Raw genomic sequence first — 14,137 nt, 5'->3', positions numbered from 1 at the left:
ATTTCTAGGCTACAATGAAGTGTGTTCAATTAGTGGCTCTAGATACAGTGGACTCCAGCATGATGCTGCACCGAGCTGGATACAAACAGTTTTCACAAATCAGCACAATATGGTCAACATGCATGCACACACCTATATCCTGCCAAATGACACAGATGACAGCACTGCTGGCCACCCTTGTGGCAAAAGTTTGCTGTGTAAATGACAATGCACTGACATTCTGTGACAAGTTGAACAGCGATGAATTAAATTTGTATTTTAAAGCTATTCAAATGCTATTACCTGTACAGAGAAGGGTCTCTTTTGAGGATGTCCATACTGACATGTTGCTCAATAAGGCTGTACAACAGGATGGGAAGGGACGTGAAACTGATGTTGTACAATGTAAGATATGCTGTATCATATAAAGGCTGTAGAGGGAGAGAGAAAAAAAGAGGTATTTTGATACACCATCTCGTTTTAGTAGAATAGTAAATGATACAAAACATTCTATTTTTGCAAAGAATAATTTTACCAAATAGTGCATAAAAGCAGAGTAATGAGATTAACTCACATAACCATTCTAATGAGCTTAATGGTAAAAGCCTACACTCAAGCTATCTGATTGTACTAACCAGCGCAAGAAAAATCACCTTTGTGCTCTTGGAGATTTCAACACAAGATTTTCATTGAGCCACAGAAGTGTACTATAAGAACATAAGGGCTTTGCTTTAAATAATCTGAAAGACAAACAACCTTTACTGTAATTTGTTTATCTTAAATGAGCAGAATTACATTTTGACCTTCCAGTTACTAAATTGAAGGACGAGAGAGAGAGAAGGCAAAAAGGTGGCCAGTGTAAAGATAAGAGGAAGAACGTAGGAAGCAATAGGTTAACAGGAAGAAAGATAAACAAAGCATGAAAAATAATGTGAGGAGGTGTACAACTGACATTATTGAGACCACGTGGCAAATATACGTTTGAAATGTATTTATTAAACATCTTTATATTGTGCTCACGACCCACCAACAGGATTGAGGCATTTATCATAGAGCTCATTTGAAAAGTTAAAATACAACAAAAAGGGACATGATTAGTTAGGGTGTCAAATAAGAGGATACGTTCAAGAAAAGCCGGAAACTGAGGCCATTCAAGACTATAACTACACATTGGTGAGTTTCACTTTGTAATGCATACATATATAGTTATACATGATGCCAGTTTGTATAAGAAGAGCGTATTCTGTTTTAGCAATTACTTTGGCACTGTCTGACAAAACTTCACAAACGTTTTTAAAAGAAAAGTTCATCCATCTCAGCAGCATCCCGGAATGTTTCAGGGTGATCTTTCAAGCTGGGGATGCTAAAAACATGAGGCCTTAAAACACTTTTTTTTCTCCATTCAATTTTCAGAAGGAAAATTAGACAATGACAAAGAATAAACAGCAGAACACAATTAAACCAAATTTGGCTAAAAGCTAGATTTTTACCCGGAAAATTAGTTTTTTTCTAATTTGATGTAGGTCTGTTCAGTCATTTTAGGGAAATTAAGGTTATAAAAACAGTGATGTCTGTTGCCATAGGACTTCCGCAAGAAAAAACATAACTTGCACTGCTATAATGCACTGCTTATGACCGCACATATTACATCACTGATGACCTCTGAAAGCTACTGTGGTGTAAGCTATACTTATGTCAGTTACGTACAATTATTGCATTTCAGTGTTTTTTTGTTTTTTAAAACAATATTTTTTTTATTAGAATACCTACGTATAAATCTACTTTGTTTTTGTTCTTTTGGTGATTTTTGGCAGGTACAATGATGAAAAGATATGGCTTTAAGAATAATCAATATATGCTTACTTACGTACATACCCTACCCGTAACAATATAGGGCCTAATTACGATGTTGAGCGGACTTAAGTCCGCCTGACCCCGTCTTGGTCCTGGGACCGACCGACCTCCGGTCGTCGGCGAACACGACCGCCTAATTAGGATGCGACCGAGAAATATGCGATGTTACAGCGCATGCGCTACAAAGCATGCGATTACAACGCGGTTGTTACAATGACTGCATTGTTACAACGCAAAACATTACATCGCAAGTCATTTCTACGACTTGCTGTAGGGTGCATGCTGGACTTAGGAATAGTATATTTTACTATTCCAACTCCAGCGTGTGCAACAGTAGGGAAGGTGAGGGAATAGTAAATTATACTATTCCTTAGTTTAGCGTACCCCCTACAGCAAGTCGTAGAAACAACTTGCGATGTAATGGCTTGCGTTGTAACAACGCGCTTGTTGTAACGACGCGTTGTAATCGCATGTGTTGTAGTGCATGCGATGTAAACGCTGGTTCCCACGACCGAGCACTGTTCGGTTGCATTCCTACATTTCCCTATGAGAGTCTGCATTACAGCTGTAAACCGGCCGTATTACATGCTTCCATAGGGAAATGGGATGAGCTGTTTATCCCTGCACCCCGTGGGAGGCACCACGGGGTGCAGGGGTCAACAGGGGGGCACCTGGCCCCTCGGTCCCCAAACGGAGGCCGCACACACATCGGGGTCCTGCTGAGGGGCCCTCAAACATGCTTTCCAACATGGTTTCCATGTCAAACATGTTGGAAACCGTGCATCGTAATCCCAAGGGCAGAAAGGCCTGCCCTTTGGGATTACCAGCCAGTTCTGACTGAACGACGGGCTCCTTGAGCTCGTCGGAATCCAGCCGGAATGACCGTCCGGTTTAATTTCCGACCAGCTGATACATAATCAGCTGGTTGGAATTGGAACCGACAGTGGGGGTCAGAAAGCCTCTGACCAAAGGTCAGAGGCTTTCTGACCTCCATTGTATTTGGACCCATAGTGTTAGACAATATTCTGGAGTGAATTGTTTGTAGGTTCATGCAAAAAAATAGTTCCCGTCACAATTAGAGCCTGTGACAGGTATGTAACACAGATATGACAAGTAAAAGGGCATTGAGATACTTTACCTGCATACAAGAATAAAACTATAAATTGTACACCCAAAACACTTCTGGAAGAAAATAAAAAAAACTGTTGTTTAGGATGAGAAGTCGTCCAGAGCAAGGCTTTAGATTATCTGGTGTATGTAGATGATTTAGGTCTATGCTCTTTCACTAGTTTGATTAAAAGGCCGACCTAGTGTTTTTCAAGTGCAGTGGTTTAACCTTCTGACAATATCTGCATGTCAAAGCTCAAGTATTACATGCTAGCTGATATCACAGTAACCACATAATCTTAAGCACTCCATGTTAAAACAGCAAGCAACTCTAGTAGACAATGAAATAAAATTTGAGGAAACAAATTATGCTTCTTAAGCACAAGAGTTCTACTAAGTCATACTATCACAGCCATTAAAAAAACAGCTGGAGATTCCTCTTGTGGGGAAGAGCACTGTGCAATGGTACAAACTCAAATGCCCATAAAAATGCAGAAAAGGCCAAATCCTTTCTACTGCGGTTTCGAATGACATGCCAGTTTCCATTATTTGTTTGAGAAGATTTTTTTAACAAATATTTGAAAAAAGAATAAGTGAGTAAATATTGGTGCACTAGGTCTTCCCTGTTGGTGTGAAACTATAATTAAAAGTATTAATCCAAAGGGTCCTGTCCTGGGGAATTGAAGTGTGTAAGTCGTTTGTGGCATGACGAAAGTGGTCCTTCTCGGGAGGGAGAAGATACGCAATCTCCAAGTAAAATTTTAAGCCTCTATTTTTCCTTCTAAATAACCAATTTGGGCGTCTACCTTTAGGAGTGCGGTTCCAACCTCAAAAACTCAAGGGAAAGAACATGGTCTTTGATTCTTACTATGTGGGATCCTAGTAAATGCCCGAGAACAGGGCAACACACACAAAAACAGAAACCATGAGAGGAAAATTATAGAGATCTTGGCTTTAATGGATGGGAAGAAAGCATCCTTTGTTGGCTATGTTTAATTGATTTTACATTGCAATGCTTTATTACAGCAGAGGTTCTTCCTGAAATAATTTCTTCAATACTTGTGTGTCTCATTGATTTACATATTGCCAAATGAGAGGGAATTATGAGAAATAACTGTATCTCACTGACCTGCTGTGAAAATCCACAGAAGAACTGGTATAAAAACTGAGGAAAAATGAAGCAGACGTTCTGAAAGAAAAAAATAAGAAACTCAAGTAAATTCAGCAATGTAATAGTGAGTCATTGGTAAGTCATGATATTGTAAACAATTAATGTACTTGAGTTTCCTACCTTATAAAAGAAATATTGCACTAGCTCTGATATTCTAACATAATAAAAATGTCCATGAACAAGAAGCATCTTTTTCAAATGCTTAAATTTAGGAATTGCATAATCACTGTTTCTTGCGGCTTGGCGACCTTCTTTTCCAATGACACCTACAAAAAATGAATGCCAAAATCATGTTATTTAACACCGCCTTTTCTTCCTTCCAAATGTGACATTTTTTAAAATAGACCAAACTTCTCACTGTGGAAGCCCTATCATGTTTTATGGAAAACGTTAGCTAACAATATTAGCTGGTTTATCGTGCTAGCTTAGCTTGCAACTTCTGGGGAGGTAATACAATCTACGTTGCTCATCGCGGAACTGATACCATGTTTTCAGAAGGACACTTGAAGTGCGTATATAGTAGTCAATCAAGACCATGCCCCTTTAAGCTATATCACAGCTCTCAAGTTCTTGAATACTTATGAAAGGGCCAACCCTTGGCTAATGAGGTAAGTAGGAAAGGATCACTTCACGAATATACTTACAAACTAGAATTAGAGCCGATGCTAGCTATGAACAACTAAATTTAGCAAGGTCTTTGGAATGACTCAGGACTGCATTCCTTTACATTTTTACTACTAGATTGAATTTTTTCTTCAAGACTAAGTAAAAATACAATTTAGCTTACCAATGCCAACGTGTGCTTCTAGAATCATGCTGACATCATTTGCGCCATCGCCGATTGCCAAGGTAATTGGCCGCTCCTTGGACGTTTTGATCAATTTTACAATCTGGAAAAAATGATGATTCATATGATCATAAATTGACCAACACATTATGCTGTAGGGATGCGCCAAATTTGCCCCCAAAATTTACTTTTCTGTATGGAAGCGGATGAAATCATTGAGCACTCAAAGCCACTGGTGTGTTTGTGAATCACTGAACAACCACGGACTAAACTATTGAAAGAAGCATGTAAATTTAAAAAAAACATGTCTCAAATGAGTGGCTACTTTCTTATTCACTCTAATCTTCCGACTGGAGGCAAACACATCATACAAGAATTATTATTTAGGGAATGAACTACAGTATGTTCATGCAGTATTCACTGAGCACAAGTGCATACATTTGTGCAAACTCTCAATATTTCTGCATGTTTGAGTGATCTGTAGTTCCATATTGCACAGCTGCGTATTGTTGGAAAGAATCGGAGAACATTTAGGAAAGCCTCTTTTGTGACTCCTAGATAGTAGACTTATTTGGCACCCAGGCAATCACGATCATCAATACAGCTCATGACTATATTAAGAGTTCCTATAAGTTTGATTTTATGTCCAATTCACCAAAAATTTGAATAATCAGTGCATTGTGGATTTACGCCTAATATTTGCATAGAGTTCCAAATTTTGGGGGTCTTTCAAAACCTCAAGGGACATGCCTGGAAAATCCGAGGATGTTGAAATTCTCCAGTCATATTCACTACACATGTTCCTGAGGGGAGTCTGAATTTCAGGAGTAACTTCAACAAAAATTAGTATTTTTCCTTTTTAAATCCAGATTACAAACATTCTATGTAAGGAACTGAGGTCCTCTACAATAGCAGAATATGTGAATGAGGGGGAACTGCTAACCCAACCATTCACATCTCAACATCATGTGGATACAGCACCTGGTCTCACAAGTGGTCTAGTTGTCTGATAATGAGGTGTTTGCCACCATCCACCATTCAGTGTAAGCTGCAGGCTCAAGAATGCATGAAAGTCAAGTCAACGATCTGGCAACATTTCACTTGTTGGCACTGCCTGGATATGTGATGCTAAGAAGGCCAACATTATGAGCTGGACTGCTCCTTAGAGGGCAATCAGACAAATACTCCCGGGGTACAACTAGCATAACACATATCATGTGCTTGCCGCATCTTTCTTCTCTCACTGCACCTTCAGGTCGACCATCCAGTCAATTTCGAAATGAGTTGGATACCAACTTAATTTTTTTATAAAGAAAATCTTAGACCCTAATCCCTGTTTACAGGAGTTGGAAGAATCACTGGCTTTCACCTCACACAGCTTTGTGCTGATGAATCAGCCAGTCTCAAATCAAGTCAGATATTTTTCACAGCGTGGCATTTTTACATGAGAAGATGATAAGCCTGAAGGCGGAGTTTTAAGGGTAACACAAATTGTTAACAGTTATGAGCAGTTGTAGGAGTGAAAAAATGAACAAGTATTTCAGTATCACTATTACTGCAGTAATATTGACCGTTACAGTTTGCTGACTAGCAAATTATGGCTGTCTTAAAAGCAAGACAACAAGCGGTAAAAAGAATAGACATACTTCCTTTTTAGAATATATTTCACGTCTGTGGCAATATATGTCTTTTACTGTACAGGAAATTAAGCGGCATTGGTGTATGGATTCTGAAAACTCAGATCATGTCAGCTTGCAACAAGGGTGTGCATCTAGTGAACTGGGTTGTGAAATGTGGTCTGCATCTGCTAGTGGCTATGATCGTGATTGGTGGACCAGCTGGGGACATCTACTTGTTAGCCTGTTTCAAAAAAGGCCAAATGGTCTGTACATACGCACTGCACTTGATGGAGCCTCCTGCGAAATGAGGAGAGACAATGATCGTAGTCACAGGGTGGTTATGATCGATAAAGATCATACACAAAGAGTATATATGGTCAAGTGGATTCAGAAAAGGGTCCCCCCCCCATTGGACTAAACTGGGTTATCTTTGGAAACTCTTGGCGTTCTTGGGCCTTAGTTTTACTTTACAAATGATATGCAGCAGATAGTTGTGCAAAGTTAGGCACCACTAATCAGCAGTTCTCTCATCGTATTATAGTAATAATAATAACTACCCTTTTAAGCTCTGCAAATATTTTGGCAACAGCAATGGTTTTCCCATTAGGGTGCAAGTGAAGTACACCACTGCTTTTAAAGCAACAACCTCCAGTAACCAAGCTAATACCCTGAGCTCAGATGGGCTAGGGCTATCTGCCTGGTTAGTGGCTCTGACAAGCAGACTCCATAAGTGTTAAAGGATAGTTCCTTAAGGATTGATCAGATGCGCCACAATGTCCTGGATGTCAACAAGATAGGGGTTGAAGGATTGAAGAATTGAGTGTGTGTGGATGCACAAGTTCCAAACATGAGTATTGTGTCTCATGAGTATTGTGTCTTCTAGATGGTTGAGAGTGCTGGTATTTTGTGCCTGCATGTGAATACATGTTTTGGTCTACGTACATGTGTCTGTGTGTTTATGTGCTGACATGTACATGTGCTGAAGCATGTGTCTGCGAATACGCGCACACATATACGCATGAGATTTTGAGAATGTGGGACGAGATAGAGATGACTATACATTGATACATAGTTGTAGAGTGGCCAACCCTGGCATAATGGTAGACAACACATTCATAAAAGTGGGCATGTCACACATTATGGTGGATATCTAATGTACAATTTTAGCTGCTCACAAAACTTTACATGGCCTAAATGGAAAACACTAGGCCTCCCTGACATCTTCTGCTAACCCCGACGTGGTGGAAATCCCTGGATTGTGATGATGATACATAGACACACCTAAGGTACAATCTGTTACCGTAGTAAATGTGAGTGCTTGATGAGGTGGCAAAGGCATTAAATAAAAGTCCCAAGGGGAAGGCTCCTGGACCCAGTGGGGTTCCAATTGATACTTATATGTCAGAACCTGAATTATGGACCCCGCTTCTGACAAAGGTCTTCAACGCGACAGGATCTGGTAATGTACCTCCATCCTGGACTACCTCTCTCATTATACCCATCTTCAAGAAGGGATCAAGGAATGATCCCAAATGTTATCATCCCATCTCTTTACTCTACTCCTCTGCTAAATTGCTGAGGAGAGTCTTGCTAGAGTGACTAAAACAGTTGGCAGAACAAAATGAAATTCTTTCTAATGCCTGATATGGGTTTATGAAAGGCTTAGAGACGGTTTAGCAATTGCTCAACCTGGACCTTTTAATGCTCAAGTACATTTTGTCCAAAGAAGGGTCACTGGACATATGCTTTATTGACCAGAGCTGCGCATTAAATTTAGTCAATCACAGCAGACTGTGGGAGTGTATGGACAAACTGGGGACTCCTATGGGGGTTTATCTCCCTCTTGACTCATATGTAAAGCAATCTAACAGTCAAGGTACCCTTTGAAATAAAGGGTGAATTAACTCCATCCTTTGGAATAGGGAGAGGGGTCAGCCAGGGGTGTATACTGGCACCCTTCCTCTTCTCCCTATATATCAATGGAGTGGAAGAAAAGCTCCACGTGGTTGGTGCGGACAACCCTAGGTTTGGGATGCAGCAAATACGAATATTGTTGTATGCAGATGATGCAGACGCAGTTGTATTGGCGCTTACTCCCAATAGCTTGCAGGCCCTAATGAACTCCGTTTCAGATTTTATGGAAGGGAGAGGTATGAAAATCAACATAGCATAAACCTACAGTAGGAGCTGTGATAAGCAAGGGAGAAAATGAATACCTTCCACATTATCCTCCAAATTGGATTAGAAGTGCCATAGGGAAACCTGCGCATCTTTTATGATAATAAACAATGAAGGCCTGGCAAATCACTCTTATTATGGTGATCCTTATGGTCTAAATTAGAGCCCCTTCCCACCAGGTGAATCATTAAGGAAGGTATGGGCCTAGACCAGGCTAATAAAATCCCTTGGCTACAGCATATAAAACAGTTGTTGCTGGGCCTGGGGCAGAGAAACCAGGAACTCTGGGTATACCCGGAAGACATCACTGGCTACTCTGCAAGGGAGCTAAAGTAGTGTGTAATTAAGACCTGTCGAGAGAAAAGCGCCCAGTCAGATCTCCAGAAAGTTTCAGTGGGTCGTTATCCTGCATTGAACGATCAGCATGGCTGTAAGATGAGCCTTACGTTAATTTACAAAACCTATCATAAGTACCTTTTAACACGCTACCGCCGTCTCATCTTTTATTGGAAAACTGCATTCCCAAGGAAAGCAGGGTGGGAACCATTATTCAGAAATGCCCCTGTGACAATTTGTCGGAGCAGTCAACTCAGCACATCGCTGGTTTTTGCATGTTTTACTTAATTTCAAGGAAATTCAATATCAAACCCTTTATTTTTTAACTGGAAGGTTTATTCGCCATCATGAGGCTTGTAAGTACTTGTATGATTTAAGCGATGTGACATTATGTCACAGGGTTGCTATGTTCTTTTCTGAAGTGCACCGTATTAGAGACTCATTGAGTGATTTACCCATTTAAATTAATTAGCCAAGTGTCCCATGTTTTAACCACGTGATCTGGAGCTTGTCACTTTTAACGTGTTTTGATAGGTGTTCTATTAGATATATCTAAAGAGTTTTATTACTTTGGCATTTTAATGTGTTTTTATCAATTGGAGTTATACATTGAAAGAGATGATTTTATAGAATTTTAACATGCATCGATGTGATGCTTTTATGGTTTGTTAAACATGAACTGAATAAAGTTTGGATGATGAGTGCTTGATGAAAACGACAATCTGATGTATGGGGCTCCCCAACTAGTACATTTACTGGCAATTGCAAGATGGTATTCGCCTCTGAAATGAGCATGTTTTCAGAAAATAATAGGCTTTTTCTGGGAGACAAATGGCTTTATTTGCTCCATATACTATAAGGACAAAGCGGCATACTGATATTTTAAGAAAAATCATTTAATTTATCAGAAATGGACTTAGGGACAAAATTGAGTTATTTAATATCTAAAGTTGATATATTAGTGGTGAGTCATTCTGAGTTAGGGACACTAAGGCCCAGATGAACAAGTTACTTCCGGTATTGGCTTATTGGGTAGATACCATCTAGCCGCAGATTCCTTACCTTAGAATTATCCCAAGGCTTTATTGGATCTGGAAATTTTTCGTAAGCAGTACTCCTGGGCATCCATAGGTGGCATTGTTCACTACGCATGGTGTTGTTGTTCAAGCCAAAAGTGATGTGCGCAGTGCCTTTATAGGTGCCACCCCAGCTCGCTGACATCAGTTTATTTTGCAACTTTCCACACCAGGAGTGCGGGCCATGAAGAACACTGACCACTGGTGTGGAAAACTAGGGCCCTGAAAGGGGAAGAGCCCTGTACCAGGAAATCAGTTCATAGAGCGGGCAGGATGGGTGAAGCTGTAAGGAATCAACAGCTAGATAAGAGTCTCTACCAAATTAAGCGTTACCGAAGGTAAGTAACTTGTTCATCTGACAGAGGCTTCTAGCTGCAGATTCCTTACCTTAGAATAGATACCAAAGCAATAAATCCCCGGAGGTGGGTCTGCAAAACAATTTCACACCAAAAAGTCCTGCAGGACCGAACAGGCAAATTTCCCGCCCTGACGGACCTGACTGTCCAGGCAGTAGTGTTTTGTGAACATGTGCAGAGAAGCCCACGTTGCTGACTGGCAGATGTCCAGGACCAGGACTCCACGTGCTAACGCAGTGGAAGCAGCCTTTGCTCTGGTGGAATGAGAATGCCAACCTTCTGGGGGTTGCTTCTTGGCCAATGCATAGCAGATCTTAATGCAGAGCACAATCCATCAGGAGATGGTCCATTTCTGCACCGCCTTCCCTTTCTTGGATCCAACATACCCCATTGAAGAGCTTTTCATCCACCCGGAAATCTTTTGTGCAGTCAAAGTAGAATGAAAAAACTCTTTTTGGGTCCAGTCGTGAAGTCGCTTTTCTTCCTTAGAGTGATGCGGCGGAGTAAAAAAGGTAGGCAGGGAGATGGACTGGCCAACATTAAAGGGAGTTAACACCTTTAGGAAAAGGAAGCTCTAGTGCGAAAGGCCAGCAGGTCTGGGAATATGTTGAGATACAGAAACTTAGATGACAAAGCCTGGAGCTCACTGACCCTCTGGACAGATGTTATGGCCACCAGAAAGGCCCTTTTGATTGTAAGGAGCCTGATAGGACAGTTGTGTAGTGGCTCGAAGGTAGCGCACATGAGAAAAGTGAGTACTAAATTTAAGTCCCACTGAGGTATGATAAAGGGTGAAGTCGGAAACATGCGTTGGAGACCGTTCGAAAACCTATTTACACATGGGGATTTGAATAGAGATGGCTGATCTGGCAACCGCAGAAAGGCTGAGATGGCAGAAAGATAGCCCTTTAAAGTGCCCAAAGCAGAGCCCTGCTGGGCCAGAGAAAGAATAAACAGAAAGACTTGGGAAAGGGGGGTAGTAAGAGGATAAACCTGTTTTTCTGCACACCATGCCACAAACTTGCCCTAACAGCAGGGGTATACCAACTTGGTGGAGGGATGCCTGGCTGCCAAGATGACATTGCAGACTTCGGGCAGAAGGTCTAAAGCTGTCAACTGTCACCACTCAATCTCCATGCATGAAGGCGGAGCATTGACAGGGTCAGGTGGAGAACCCTCCCCCACTGCTTCAACTGAAGATCCTACTGAAGGGGTAGCCTGATCGGCTGACCAACGGCCATGCTTAATAGCTCAGGATACTAAAGTCTCCGAGGCCCCGTCGGGAGTCAAAAGGATGACTTACGCCTGGTTGTTCCTGATCTTCTTCAAAGCTCTGGGCAGGAGTAGTATGGGCAGAAAGACACGCAGGAGGCCTGAGCTCCACTTGTGATGAAAAGCGTCTTAGAGTGAGATCCGCCATGGAAACTCTAGAGTGCCAAACCGCAGACATTGCATGTTCTCTGCAGTGGCCAGCAGATCTAACCAAGACTCTCTCCACTGAAGAAAGAGACCTTGGACCACCTCCAGATGGAGATGCAATTTGTGATCCACTAGGTATTTTCGGCTGAGTTAATTTGTCCTGGTGTTCAGACAGCCCACCAGGTGTTTAACCACCAGGGAAATGTTATACTGTTTTATCCATATCCAGATGTGCAGGGCCTCTTGACAAAGAGTCCACAACCACACCCCGCCGTGCCTATTGCAGTACCACATGGTAGTAGTGTTGCACACTTGCCTTCCCTTGATGGATGGTAGAAAGGCTTTCAATGCCAGCCGGATTGCTCGGAGCTCTAATAATCTAGCTCCCATCGATTCAGCTGGCATTGATGTGGAGTCCGGATTTCACCGGAGACCAGAATCATCTGCTCTCCACCTCTCCCAGATGGCCGCCCCATCCCAGGAGTGATTTATCTGTCACTACTGTCAGACCTGGTTATAGAAGGGTCAGCGGCTGAGCAAACTGCAGTTTGTTAACCACCACTCCAGATCATTTGCAAGATCCTCTGAGATCTGAACCATGTCAGAGAGATTCCCTTGATGCTGTGCCCATTGGAACTTCAGGTCCCACTGCAGAGCCCGCATATGCCGGCAGACATAATTCACAAGCAGGATGCAGGAGGCCATGAGGCCCAGCAGCTTCAGAGTCAGTGTCAGTGAAACCCAGGATAGAGGCTGAAACATACATATCATAGCCTGAATATCCTGGATTCGCAGTTCGGGGTGACAAGCCCAGCACTGCACCATATCCATACAACTACGACGAAAGGAAGCATCTGAGAGGGAGTCAGGTGTGACTTTGGCATTTTGATAGAGAACCCCAGCGAGTGCAGGAAGTCCGCCGTAGTCTGGTGGTGCAATTTTTCCATTACTGTGCATTAAACCCACACCAGTATTGTGCAATTACAGGTTAACCCCCATGGATTGGTGAATTACAAAATATGGGACCGATTTTTCCAGTTGTAAACCAAACAACATTTCCAACTGAGTTTAATTGAATATGCTACTTACCAGTATGCATCTGTTCTTGGCATGTAGGGCTGCTGACATTCATATCTGTGCATAGATCGCCGCCTAGTGTTGGGTCCGGATGATTGCACATTGTTGTCCTGGAAGAGTCTTCGAAGTATCACGAGATAGGTGACTCCTCCCCTGGACCACAGTGCGCATGGGCATCCTCTCCATCCTTAGATTGTTTTTCGCCATTGTGGCAGTGATGGAGTAGATACAGTAAGTGATGACCATGCTATATAGTAATTCTGAGTGCTGCAGCCGCTACAGGCGCCGGGGAGGAGGGTGGGCGATATGAATGTCAGCAGCCCTACATGCCAAGAACAGATGCATACTGGTAAGTAGCATATTCAGTTTGAGGCATGTGGGCTGCTGAATTCATATCTGTGCATAGAATACATAGCAGTACCTCCATTAGCGGCGGCTACCCGTGCCAGCTGCAGCAGTCTGAAAAAGAGTTTTGAGAACAGCCTGTCCTACAGCTGCCTGCTGTTTTGAGTGTACATCTACACAGTAGTGTTTGGTAAATGTATGTATAGTGGACCATGTGGCTGCTCTACATATTTCCTGTAAAGGAATGTTTCCCAGGAAAGCCATGGACGCCCCTAACTTTCGTGTTGAGTGGGCTCGTGGGGGAATCGTTAATGTGTGTTTAGCTTTTTGATAGCAAATTTGAATACATTTAACGATCCATCTGGCTATACCTGCTTTAGAAATTGCGTTGCCCTTGTGTTGTGGAGAAAAGGCAACGAAAAGTTGTTTTGTTTTCCTAAAGTCCTTAGTTCTGTCTATATAGTACATGAGGGCCCTCTTTACATCTAGTGTATGGAGCATTCTCTCTGCGACATTTTGTGGATTTTGAAAGAAAACAGGCAGTTCAATAGTTTGATTCATATGGAACTGCGATATCAATTTGGGCATGAATTTGGGGTTGGTACGTAGTACAACCCCGTTTGCGTGAACCTGTATGAATGGCTCTTGAATGGTTAGTGCCTGGAGTTCACTAACTCTTCTTAACGAAGTGATTGCCACTAGGAAGGCTACTTTCCAGGTGAGGAATTGAATCTCACATGAATGGAGAGGTTCAAAGGGTGGACCCATTAATCTGGTGAGGACCAAATTGAGGTTCCACACCGGTGCCGGTGGGTGTCTTGGGGGGATTACTC

At 42.1% G+C, this 14,137-nt stretch overlaps 1 protein-coding gene across 3 annotated transcripts in view; it reads right to left on the bottom strand.

The window, feature by feature from the left end:
* ATP11A (ATPase phospholipid transporting 11A) overlaps window positions 1-14,137 on the bottom strand; it is a 791,426-nt gene that overhangs the window by 102,525 nt on the left and 674,764 nt on the right. For all 3 annotated transcript variants that reach the window (XM_085622216.1, XM_085622218.1, XM_085622217.1), the window contains exons 21-24: window positions 4,899-5,001; window positions 4,232-4,377; window positions 4,070-4,129; window positions 283-410 (exon numbers count right to left, since the gene is read on the bottom strand). In XM_085622216.1, coding sequence (XP_085478342.1) covers window positions 283-410; window positions 4,070-4,129; window positions 4,232-4,377; window positions 4,899-5,001 — 437 coding nt within the window. The remainder of the gene's footprint in view (window positions 1-282; window positions 411-4,069; window positions 4,130-4,231; window positions 4,378-4,898; window positions 5,002-14,137) is intronic.

The sequence above is a fragment of the Triturus cristatus genome, chromosome 8 (assembly GCF_964204655.1).
Source record: "Triturus cristatus chromosome 8, aTriCri1.1, whole genome shotgun sequence".
NCBI lineage: Eukaryota > Metazoa > Chordata > Amphibia > Caudata > Salamandridae > Triturus > Triturus cristatus.
The sequence above is the reverse complement of the archived record's forward strand: the minus strand, read 5'-3'. Positions and strand labels throughout refer to the sequence as shown.